General features: G+C 40.2%; 1 protein-coding gene across 1 annotated transcript in view; it reads right to left on the reverse strand.

Annotated features, from left to right (window-relative positions):
• The window catches only part of GRM7 (glutamate metabotropic receptor 7), an 881,121-nt gene that overhangs the window by 291,484 nt on the left and 577,168 nt on the right, over positions 1 to 12,469 (reverse strand). The window contains exon 6 of the mRNA XM_043886644.1: positions 9,574 to 9,774. Coding sequence (XP_043742579.1) covers positions 9,574 to 9,774 — 201 coding nt within the window. The remainder of the gene's footprint in view (positions 1 to 9,573; positions 9,775 to 12,469) is intronic.

A 12,469-nucleotide genomic window follows, 5' to 3' on the forward strand; every position in this document is an offset into this window, starting at 1 on the left:
AGTCTGGGACTGACAGTTACCCCTGCTAGAAGAGACAGTCCAGCTTGTAGACAGGGTACAGAGGCAACTAAAAAGAACTCTACACTATCCAACAAGCGTCAGGCATGGACTTTTATGACACTTCTGCCTATTAAAAAAAAAATCAGAGCTTGTGACAGGACGTGTAATGGTCCCCCAGGCAGGTCCAAATTCTAACCCCTAGAACCTGTCAATGTTACCATACCTGGCAATGAGATCTTGCAGGTGTGATTACATGAAGGATCAGGAAATGGGAAGGATTAACCTAGATAACCTGGGTGGGGCCCAGGGTAATCACAGGGGCCCTTATAAGTAAAACAGCAGGAGTCAAAAGAGAAAGATGTGAGGATGAGATGTGAGAACAAGAGGTTGGGAAGACACAAGAAAGGACTCCTGAGTCCAGGAGAGCAGGTGGACTCTAGAAGCTAGAAAAACCGAGGGAGCAGATACTCAGAGCCTCTAAAAGGAACCAGCTCTGTCTTCACCATAACTGAAGCTCAGTGGGACCTGCATCAGACTTCCAAACTACAGAATTGTAAGGTGATAAACACATGCCGCTTAAGCTATTAATATCAAATATATGTCTTGAGTTTGAGCACACTCCGGGAGATGGTGAAGGACAGGGAAGCCTGGCGTACTGCAGAACATGGGATCACAAAGAGTTGAACATGACTTAGAGATGGACAACTACAATCAAATATATGGTAGGTTTTTAACGGTAGCAATAGGAAACCAGTATAGACCTGGAGGGCACAGAACAATAAACTTCCTAACTTTACAGGTGACGAAGGTTACTTTAGGTTCAGAGAGGGCAAGTCACTTGCCCCAGGTCCACTCAGCTCATTAAACTAGCAGAGTACACAGCAACTGGCCTTGGAATTCACTAGAAAGGCTTTAAATCCCAGGTCTAACACTTCCTACATGTGTGACTTGAATCAAATTATTCAGACTCCCTCTATTTCTTATTGTAAGTAATAACACCTTTCTCAAGAGATTAGAGAGAATTAAATGTAATAATGTACACAAGACTAAATACACAAGGTATTTAGTCTTATGCCCTAAATGCTCAATAGATGGTCATTTTTAAAAATAACTTTCACTTTTATTATCGTTTTCTTTGCTAAAATCTCAAGACCAGATATGCATACATATGTGACTTTTGTAATCTTTTGTGTGTGTGTGTGTGTGTGTGTGTGTGTGTTTATTTGGCTGCACTGGATCTTAGCTGAGGCACGTAAGATCTTCTTTCTTTGTTGTGCTATGTGGAATCTTTTAGTTGCAGCCTGTGGGATCTAGTTCCCTGACCAGGGATTGAACCTGGGACCCAATGTATTGGGAGCGTGGAGTCTTAGCCACCGGACCACCAGGGAAGTCCTCCCAGACTGATCACTTTTCCCAATGCATCAAAGTTGTCCCTTCTAACTGATATTTAATTTAAATTTCTCCACTGGTGTAAACATTAAAAAAAACATCTTCCAAACAGCAGGCTAGAATCCATTCTGGGCATTCATCTATGAGTAACACTGATTTGATCCCAAGAACTTGAATCAGTGGCTGAATCTGTGTGTGGCCAAGGGCCCCATTTCACTGTGTTTCTTCTCTGCTTCACCTAGACACTATCCCCAGAGTCCACAGAGACACCCCCTAAGCCCTCTCTGTGTAGGAATCAATAGAAGTCTTTCTTATTATTTTTCAGAAAGACATCACTATTCAGATACAGCTCTTTTCTTTCACATTGGATACTAGGATTCATGTGTGCTTTGCTATAATTCTGCAGCTTCTACTCATTAAATAATAGGTTGGGAGCTTTTCAGAGTCTGTGAGAGGACAGAGGAAGAATATCAGAGGCCTGGGGGTGCCAAAGATCTCAGCCTACATGGTAGATATTCATGAGAAAGGTACAGACTGCCTCATCTCTCTCCCTCCTTACAATCCATTTGAGGAGAAATGATTCTTGTAGTGCCCTTTGCATGCTCATTAAAGATCATTCTTAAAAAAATATAAGGCGGAAGAGCTGAATATGTTGCCTAAGTGATGTGTAATGTATGGTGTGGCTCTGACCTTTTTGATGGATTCTACAATGCAACTGGCATTTTTTTATTTTTTACAGTCCCCCCTCACACTGCCCTCACACACACAAAACTCCTTTTTAACATCACCCCTGAACTTCTTGAAAGAGAAAAAAGGGGATTTGTGTTCAATGAAATCTGTATCAAGAAAAAAAAGATCAAACAGCTGCAGAGGAAATTTATTTGATTAATAAATTTTCAAAGGACAAGTGATGCCCCGCAGAAGTGTCAGTGTCTATAAGGTATCAAGGCCAGAAGAGAAGTGTCCTAAGGTAAAGGAAGCAGGGCCACTTGATCAGAAGGGATGCTGAAAGGATGAAAGGTGATGGAATACATGCAAGTAGGAAATCTTCCCAGATGAGAGTATCCGAATGAAACTCCTTTTTTTTTCCTGGATGGAGAATGATTTGGGATGTAGGCTGCTCCAATGACAAAAGAGCCTTTTGGCATCAAAGCACTGACCTGATAGGCTTTCTCTTCTCTTTTCGCCAACCCATACACAGGTTTCAGAAACATAGCACTGATTTGTGTTTGTTACCTTTTACTGCTCAACAAACCACCCTAAGAGGGAGTGCTCAAAAAACGGACAACACGTATTTTGCAATTTGGGCAGGGCTTGGCACAAAAAGGGCCTCTCTGGGGGCTTCCCTGGTGGGTCAGTGGCGGAGAGACCGTCAGCCAGCACAGGTGACACAGTTTTGACCCCTGATCCCAGAGGGTCATACTTGCTCTGGAGCAACTAAGCCTGCACACCCCAACTATTGAGCCTGTGTTCTAGAGCACAGGAGATGCCACAAAAGGTGCCACCGTGATGAGAAGCCCACGCACCGCAAGTGGAGGGCTGTCCCCGCTCACTGCAACTAGAGAACCACCTGCACGGCAATGGAGATCCGGCACAGCCAAAAACAAATAGATAAAATTATTTAAAAAAAGAAAGCAAAGAAAAAAGGGTCTCTCGCATCAGCTGGGGCAGCTTGCAGGTCATATGGGTAAGGGCTGATGCTGACTATCAGCTGTAACCTCAGCTGGAGCCAGGACGGGAACACCCACATGCAGCCTGTTTCTTAGATTCTTGGCTTCCTCCTAACATGCTAGCTGTGTTTGTAATACAGAAGTCCCAAAAGAACCATGCAAAGGCCCTATGACATTTTATAGCTTAAAATTCACAGACTGCAACTTCTGTATTAGACACAAGCTCACCCAGATTTAAGGAGAGGGGACGCAGATTTCACCCTTGATGAAGGAAAGGTAATTACATATTTCAAGAAGACCACAAGAGATGCATCATCTTTACAAAATTTACCACAACCCAGTTTGTTTTCCGGAAAGTAATAACTAACTCTAGGTACAGACATACTTCAGATTAAATACTTTGCTATAGAGCAATTATCTATGATTGTGTACCCATGAGAACAAATTTGGTAAATTTACAAATACTGACATCTAGTTGGATGAGCAAACATTGAGATAACTAAAATTTAGGCTCAGGTCACTGCATTCATGCAGGATGTAGGAAAAGACAGCTAGAAGTCATAAAGACAAAATTAGCCATTTTTTCTGTTGGTACACAAGAGGAGGTTAAGTGCTTGGTGAAGATGTAGCAATACTTTAGAGCATTCTATTATCACTTCCTAAATTGATGTTTCTGTAAATTTGAAGGTTGAGGTTATTAAACTGTACTGTGCTTTTTGGAACAAAACTCCCAGGGGTATGAAAAATTCTGTACTGAAGTAACAGAAGAGCACAATTAAGCTTACTGCGATCAAGAGACATCAATATTTTTCTAAAATATGCAAAAGAGAGATGACATTTTTTCACAAAAAAGAATCTTAACTTCTAGGTCTGTCTCTGTTATTTGTTAGCTGTGAAGTGTTGGACAAATATTTTCTCCTCTCTAGAATTTATTTGTCTAAAACTCAGGACACTGAATGAGTAAAAAAAAAAGTCAAGTTTCTTTTCACCCCAATAATTGCTCACTTAAAGTGACATGAAAGCCACTTAACTAACTCTAACAGTCTTTTTTTTTTTTTTTTTCCTGCTTTATAAAACTGCTGAGCCCTGCCATTAACAAATGTCACATGGCCCTGGAAGTCTCCCGCCTGTCCATGTGGCAGAAAGAATTTCCTCAGAAAAAGGAGATTATGTTGACACCAGAGCATGACTGCAATGACAACAGAGAAAGGGGACAAATTGGCCCTGCCTGTGCTCTCCCACAGAGTCTGTGTTCCAAGATGGAATAGCAGGAATAAGCCCTTTCTCTCAAACGCTTAATAAAGGTCAAGAAAGCAGGCCACAGAGTTGGGTACCCGAGGTAACAATAACAGCATCATCACGGCAAAACCACGTGGCTTTAAACACCAAGATTCTTAGTTTCTCTATGAATTAGTTTATCTGTTGAAAAAAAAAAAAGAAGGAAAATAACCATACCTAAGCCATTTGGGATTATGAATATTAAAGAGGCCAGTGTATAAAAAAGTACTTAGGACAGTTTCTGGCACATACGTTTTATTTGGGACATAGACCCTAAGTCCAGTCAGTAACTCAGCAACTCTGGCTCGTCAGCAGATAAGACCATCTTAACTAAATGAGTCTATAAGCACTCTACAGAAGAAGAATCAGATGAGAATCACCGAAAATATTCTCAAAATGACCTATTTTTTTGTTGTTGTTGTTACTGGCTTCTGAATGGTGATGCTTATCTATGGACCAGAATACAAAATCCAGCAAATGACCCCAGGATATGTGATGAAATTTATATGTACCTGGTTCTGGGAAAATTATATACTTTAGGAGATTCTGTATGATGAGCAAGAAAACTACAAAAAGAAGATGATTTGTAGTTGAACTATTTTTCTGGTTGTATTCATAGTCAATTTTGTCTCCATCTCAGCTTGGAAACTGTTGGCTCCCAAACTGGATATGATTTTTCTTCACCCTGATGCTAAGTAACTCCTGAATGATTGATCCAATATTGTGGGTTTAAATGCATTATTATTTAAAAGAAGCAAGAAGATTTTTTAAACATAATTATCTAAACCAGGAAATTAACATTGCTATCATGCTATTTAAAACTAATCCACAGATGTTATTAAAATAACTGTCCCATTCATATCTTCTTTTGGTTTAAGATCAATGGTTCCACATAGCATTTAATAGTAATGTCTCCTAAATTCCTTCCAGTTGGGAACATTTCCTCCACCTGTCTTTCTCCTGACATGGACACTTTTGAAGAGTGTGAGCCAGTTATGTTGTAAAATACCCTTCAATTTGGATGTCTGATGTTCTTTCATGATTAAATGGAGGCTATATATTTTTGGCAATAAAACCTCAGAAGTGATGCTGTAACCTTTCTGGGTATCTTTTTAAAATTAATTTATTTTTGTTAAAGTATAGTTGATTTACAATGTTGCGTTAGTTTCGGGTATACGGCAAAGTGACTCAGTTTTATATACATAACTTTTTTCCCCATATAGACAATTAAAAAATACTTAGTTCCCTGTGCTATAGTAAGTCACTGTTCATTATCTATTTTATATATAGTAATATGTGTATGTTATTTCCAAATTCCTAATTTATCCCCTCCATCACCTTTCCCCTTCAGAAATCTTAAGTTTGTTTTCAAAGTCTGTGAGTCTCTGTTTTATATATAAGTTCATTTGTATCATTATTTTTAGATTCCGAATATGAGTGATGTCATATGATATTTGTCTTTCCCTGTCTCATTTGCTTCACTTTGTAGAATAATCCGTAAGTCTATCCATGTTGCTGCAAATGGAATGGTTGCATTTTTATGGCTGAGTAATATTCCATTGTACATATCAATATATCTACCATGTCTTCTTTATCCATTCACCTGCTGATGGACATTTAGGTTGGTTCCATGTCTTGGCTACTCTAAACAGTGCTGCAGTAAACGTTGGTGTGCATGTATCTTTTCAAACTATGGTTTACTCTGGATATATGGCCAGGGGTGGGATTGATGGATCACATATTATAGTAGTACAATTTTCGTTTTTTAAGGAACTTTTATACTGTTCTGCACAGTAACTATACCAATTTACATTCCCACCAACAGTGTAGGAGGATTCTATTTTCTCCAAAAACTCTCCAGCATTTATTATTTGTAGACTATTTGATAATGATCATTCTGACTAGTGTGAAGTGGTACTCACTGAAGTTTTGATTTACATATCTCTAATGATTTGTGTGTCTAGTCAAGGCTATGTTTTTTCCAGTGGTCATGTGTGGATGTGAGAGTTGGACTGTGAAGAAAGCTGAGCGCTGAAAAATTGATGCTTTTGAACTGTGGTGTTGGAGAAGACTCTTGAGAGTCCCTTGGACAGCAAGGAGATCCAACCAGTCCATCCTAAAGGAGATCAGTCCTGGGTGTTCATTGGAAGGACTGATGCTGAAGCTGAAACTCCAGTACTTTGGCCCCCTCATGCGAAGAGTTGACTCATTGGAAAAGACCCTGATGCTGGGAGGGATTGGGGGCAGGAGGAGAAGGGGATGACAGAGGATAAGATGACTGGATGGCATCACCGACTCGATGGACATGAGTTTGAGTAAACTCCGGGAGTTGGTGATGGACAGGGAGGCCTGGTGTGCTGCGATTCATGGGGTTGCAAAGAGTCGGACACGACTGAGCGACTGAACTGAATGATTAGCAGCATGTGACGCTGTTAAGTCTCATTATTGGTGACATTAACCTAGATGACTTGGGTAAGTACTGTGTTCCAGGTTTTCCTACTTCAAAGCTGCTCTTTTCCCCTTTGTAATTAATATGTTCCATGATGAATTATACTTTGAAGCTATGAAAATATCTTATTTCTCATCTTACTGTAGCCCGAGAATTTTAGCATCCATTGATGATTCTTACCTGAAGCAAGTGTTACTGAGGTCTTTGGTGAATTTTGTATCTCCATCTTTGCATCCTCCCTTCATGTTGTCCCTTCTCCTGCATTTATGTGTTCAATTATTTATTTCTATGAGCATGAACCCATTGATATTTATTATATAAGTTCAATCCACTATTGGTCTAGAATTAGCTGGTGGGGTCTTCTTCAAGCTGGTTCCTTTGCCCCTTCGACATGGTCCCATCAATTTTTGAGCACTTTCTTACTTTGTGGCACAGCATGGTTTCAAGCTCATCTTCTACTTGCCCTGCTCTGGCCCCTGAATTAAGAGTTCCACCAGAGATCCCTAGCTCTATTTCATTGGAGAAAGGCATTTATAAATAAGATGTGAATGAAGCTGCAGTTATTTCTATCACAATGTCATCACTCCTAGGCACTCTCAGTGGACAGAACTAGACGTAGAGGTTTGTAGACATACAGACGTAACCTTATCCATTTCTGTATCTCTCCAACTGTGTGCATATACTGCATGCTGGTATAGTCAACACAGTGTTACTTTAATTTTCTCCCATCCTTACTAGTCATTTCTCTCCCTGACAATGAGAGGCCTGATTCTCATTATCTGCAATATCTTTTATTAAATTGCTCAGTTCTCTTATGGACATAAATAAGCCTCAGAATTGTGGGAAAAAACATACTAACTTCTAGCTACTGCGCACTATCTGTGTACCACTCTTCATATCTTCAGTCTGACAGTGTACAGTGAAATACTGTCTTCAAAAATTACTTGCATTCTTTTTTTTTCCTCACTCCCTGCAGTATGGTTACACTGTTCATATGCACTATATTAGGTTTATTACTGTATAAAATTTTGCGTTATCCATGTAGAGATTACTTTTTTAACCACGATATAATTGACATTCAAGACGGTTAATTTTGTGTGTCAGCTTGACTGCAGAGGCCCTGACAGCGGGCAGAACTTGACTTCTGTGTGTGTATGAGGCTGTTCCTGGAAGAATGGCTAAAGTGAGCAAACAATTGTTGAATTGCTGGACAGAATGAAGCAGGTGACGCTCCCCAATGTGGGCTGGCACCACCCAATCCCTAGAAAGTATGAAAAGAACCAAAGGCAGAAGAAGGGCAAATTCACTCTCTCTGCTTGAGCAGACACCCATCTTCTCCTGCCTTCAGACATTGGTGCTCCCAGTTCTCTGGCTTTCAGAAGCAGATCAGAACCTACACCACTGACCCTCTGACCCCAAGGCACTTGGACTAAAGCACCCCACTGGTTCTCTGGTTCTCCAGCTTATAGGTGGCAGATCGTGGGGGCATGTCAGTCTCCAAAACTGTGTTAGCCAATGCTTATAATAAATCTCCTAGTATATTCCCCACTCATCTCTACTCATTTATTTTAGGTAACCTATTAATTTGTACCAAAGGATTATACCTTGAGAAAGAAGTTTGTAATATGAGATCTTGGTGTTGCAGAAAATCATAATCATTATTTCAATTAATTTGAGTACCCAGAGCAACTGACCCTTCCTTTTCCTCTTATCCACTCCCATTCCTACTTAAGTTCACCAAGGAAAAAATTGGCCAAAAAAACTTCTATTTTAAGAAAAAGAGGGTAAACCATGAAAGTGAAAGTGAAGTCACACAATCATGTCTGACGCTCTGCAACCCCATGGACTGCAGCCTTACAGGCTCCTCTGTCCGTGGGGATTCTCCAGACAAGAATACTGGAGTGGGTTACCATTTCTTTCTCCAGGGGATCTTCCCTATTCAGGGATAGAACCTGGGTCTCCCATATCGCAGGCTGACTCTAAACCCTCTGAGTCACCAGGACAGACCCAGGTAAACTATAACCCTCCCCAATTTATTTATTCATTTGCTCACTCACTGCTAAATAATACATTTAGCACTTATACAATCATTTTAAATGATATAATCCACATACTCAAGAGTAAACCGTAATCTGACTACTTAACTGATGAAACACAGAATATCAGTATTTGGGATTCCAAAAGAGACTGGAATTGAGATGTCTAAATATGTTTAATAGGGCTTCTCTGGTGGCTCAGACGGTAAAGCGTCTGTCTGCAATGCAGGAGACCTGGGTTCGATCCCTGTGTTGGGAAGTTCCCCTGGAGAAGGAAATGGCAGCCCACTCCAGTATTCTTGCCTGGAAAATCCCATGGATGGCAGAGCCTAATGAGCTCAAGCAAAATATATCACATGACCAAGATACTGGAATTTTGAAATATTTGCTTAAAAATATGCCAGATGATTATGACAAATTTCTGTAATGCCAAAAAACTTAGATTCCACTAAGTTATGTATCACCCAGAGTTGTATTATTGGATGTTCTGGTTATCTGGTTTACCACATGTCAGCATATTAGAATACTGGTAAATATATAAGAACATTAAAATCATACTTGCCATAATGTGACTTCTTAGATTCATAAAGTACTTTGGTACCAATGCTTCACTGTCATTATGAGCAATTGTCAGTTTTACATATGATACTTCAGACATACTAGAGTTGTATGGCATTCTCTAGATGTTGCTTTTCTAAAACATAAGCTCCCCATGTCAACCTGAGGGGGATAAAAAAACACGGAGACTCACCATTGAAATTCACATTGCGGATATACTTCAACAACTTCTTGCCCCCAGCTTGCTCCATCTCTGGACAGACACCCCGGTAGTCAGCACAGAGATCCTTGTTCATGTGGTGAAGGGCGTGAGCCATGGCATACACTGCGTCAATCACAAACTGGACTTTGCCCTCCTGCTCATAGTGGGAGTCCTTCCCAATTCTTTCCTGTCCTGCACATGGAAACAGGAAACACACACACACACTGGTGTTGAGGACAGTGTTTCAATTTGCATTTACTTTCAACTCTGCTTAAGAAAGCAATGCTTTGAGGAATACAGTCCTGCAGGCCACATATCCACGTTTGGCTACCACGTTTGGTTGCTTTGATGGTTTTGGGTATTTGACTTTGGAGTTCATTACTGGATATTTGTTCATTACTGGAGTTCATTTCTGAAATATCTGACAGATCTCAGAAGCAGCACTTCTAATGATCACAATCACAACCTTTGTAATAAGCCAACATACTTTCCAAAACACAGTGGTCCCAGAGAATCAAGGGATTGATGGGATTAGAAGCTGGGCCACCACATTCAAATCTTCAAAGCTGACTTCTTCTAGAAGGGTGATGGACCAAAAAAAAAAGTAAAAGAAAACTAAATACTACCCCTGAAATCACTACCTTCTTCTATACACCTGCCCTTCTTCCTATGTTGTCTCAGGTGTTGGTATTACTGGCAACTCACATGCTCAGACTGGAAACCCTGATGTCTCTACTTTTTTTTTTTAAATTCTTTCTTGTCTCTCAATCCACCCTCCTACATACAAATATCCAACGAATAGCCAAAACCTCTTAAAAAGTGAACAGTTTTGGGCACACTACAAATGTCCCATTTATGCTTCCTCATCTCCAATCAGGACACAATGCCAGGAGTCCCTCTGCATTCACTCACTCTTCCATGTTCGTATTTCCAAACCACAGAGCTAATCACTTCACCCTCATGCTCAGAATTCTGCAATGGTTCTCCACTGCCTGCAAAATGAAATCCAAATACTTTCCCTTGACAATGGAGGATATTCATCACTTGATTCCTCTCTGCCTACTAACAGTAAGAACCAGCAGTGATTAAGTGCCCTCCACTGTGCTGAAAGCTTTATATACATGATTTTTTATTTTATCCTCACTGTGTGACTTAAGTATTATTAGTCCTCATTATACAGATGGGAAAGCTGAGCCTCACAGAAATGAAATCACCTTCCCAAGGTCATGTATGGGAGCAGCCATAAAAACAACTCATACTTACCAGAACCCAGAAGCAACATTTCTCTGACTTCATTGGCCTTACCTCACCCTTTTCCTATAATTCTCACACACACACACACACACACACACACACACACACACACACACACACACACACACACACACACACACACACACACACACACACACACACACACACACACACACACACACACACACACACACACACACACACACACACACACACACACACCCCATATATTTTGGGAAGATTCCCTGAAGGAGGGTGTGGCAACCAACCCCAGTATTCTTGCCTGGAGAATCCCAATGGACAGAGGAGCCTGGCGGGCTACAGTCCATAGGGTTGCAGAGTCGGACACTACTGAAGCAACTTAGCATGCAGGCACGCACACACACGAATCTTGCTCCACACAAGTATGGCTATTTTCCCTGTAAACATCAACTCTAATGTTATCTTTGCCCAAGCTCTTTGCTTTGCCAGAAATGTCCCTCCTTGCTTTTGCTCATCATAACTTAATTCTCACTCCATGGCATAGTACAATTGTTGCTTATACTTAGCTTCTGGATCACAAAGATCTTCATAAAATGTTTCGAATCTTTATAATAAAATTAATAGTATCACTGCATTTTAATGCGCTACCAGACTTTCCTTTCCTCTTCACACCCATTACATCCCCAGCACTGAACACAGCATTTGTATCTGACAGATTCTAAACAACACGTGTATTAAATTAGTTATTTGTTAAGTACATGATAATACCAGGAACTCTTTTTAGACCTCCTGTCCCTCTGTGACAAATAGTTAACCACAGACTGAGTTTCACTTTCACAGCAGTACTGCCCAGACTATTTTCAATGACACATTTGTGTAGGAATGAAACAATAGGGATTCTACAATCCCAGTCCATTCCCCTACAAAACAAAGTGCTCCCCTCAGCCACTGTGTTCAACATTATTCAATTTTCTTTACTGAGAGACTGTTTCAGAGTATTTAACATAAAGCATAATTTCCAAGGAGGAAGCTCAGAATTTCCCCAAATAATGCGAATTCCTATTTTTCCTTTCAGAGCACACATTAGTATCTCAAATGGCAGACACTTCTGTGTCTCATATGTACACCAGTCAAATACCACCCAATCTCATGCTCCCTGATCTTCACTGGGTCCAGACCTTTGACGTGTGTTTACAGCAGGAATCTTTTTTGGAGAAGATAAGATCTGTCATGAATCCACACTGCTACCTCCAATTCAAATTTTAGACCACAGGGTTTTTACTTATCTCGACACTCTTACACTTCTTTTTTTTTTTTTTTAATGAGGAAAATCCTGGTTCTTAATGACACCATTACAACTATTTATCTCCTCAATTCTGTAATAAACAGGTAACATTCTTAGAATAATAATCATGCTAACCAACAGTCTAAAAATGTAGTGCAATGAACAGCCTTGGAAAAAATGTGTTTCTCAGTTATCTGAATATTTTGGTGATTTAGTCTGAGAAAGGCGATTGCTGTGTTCAAGAGTTTTTTGCTAAATATTGGCAAATCCCCCTCTAATGGGGTTGCACTAATTTGCTCTCCCACTAGCAAAGAGAGTTCATTTCCCAACAACTTGACAACTGAGCATGTCCTCAAACTTGGATTT

Source organism: Cervus elaphus, chromosome 24 (assembly GCF_910594005.1).
Source record: "Cervus elaphus chromosome 24, mCerEla1.1, whole genome shotgun sequence".
Classification (NCBI taxonomy): domain Eukaryota; kingdom Metazoa; phylum Chordata; class Mammalia; order Artiodactyla; family Cervidae; genus Cervus; species Cervus elaphus.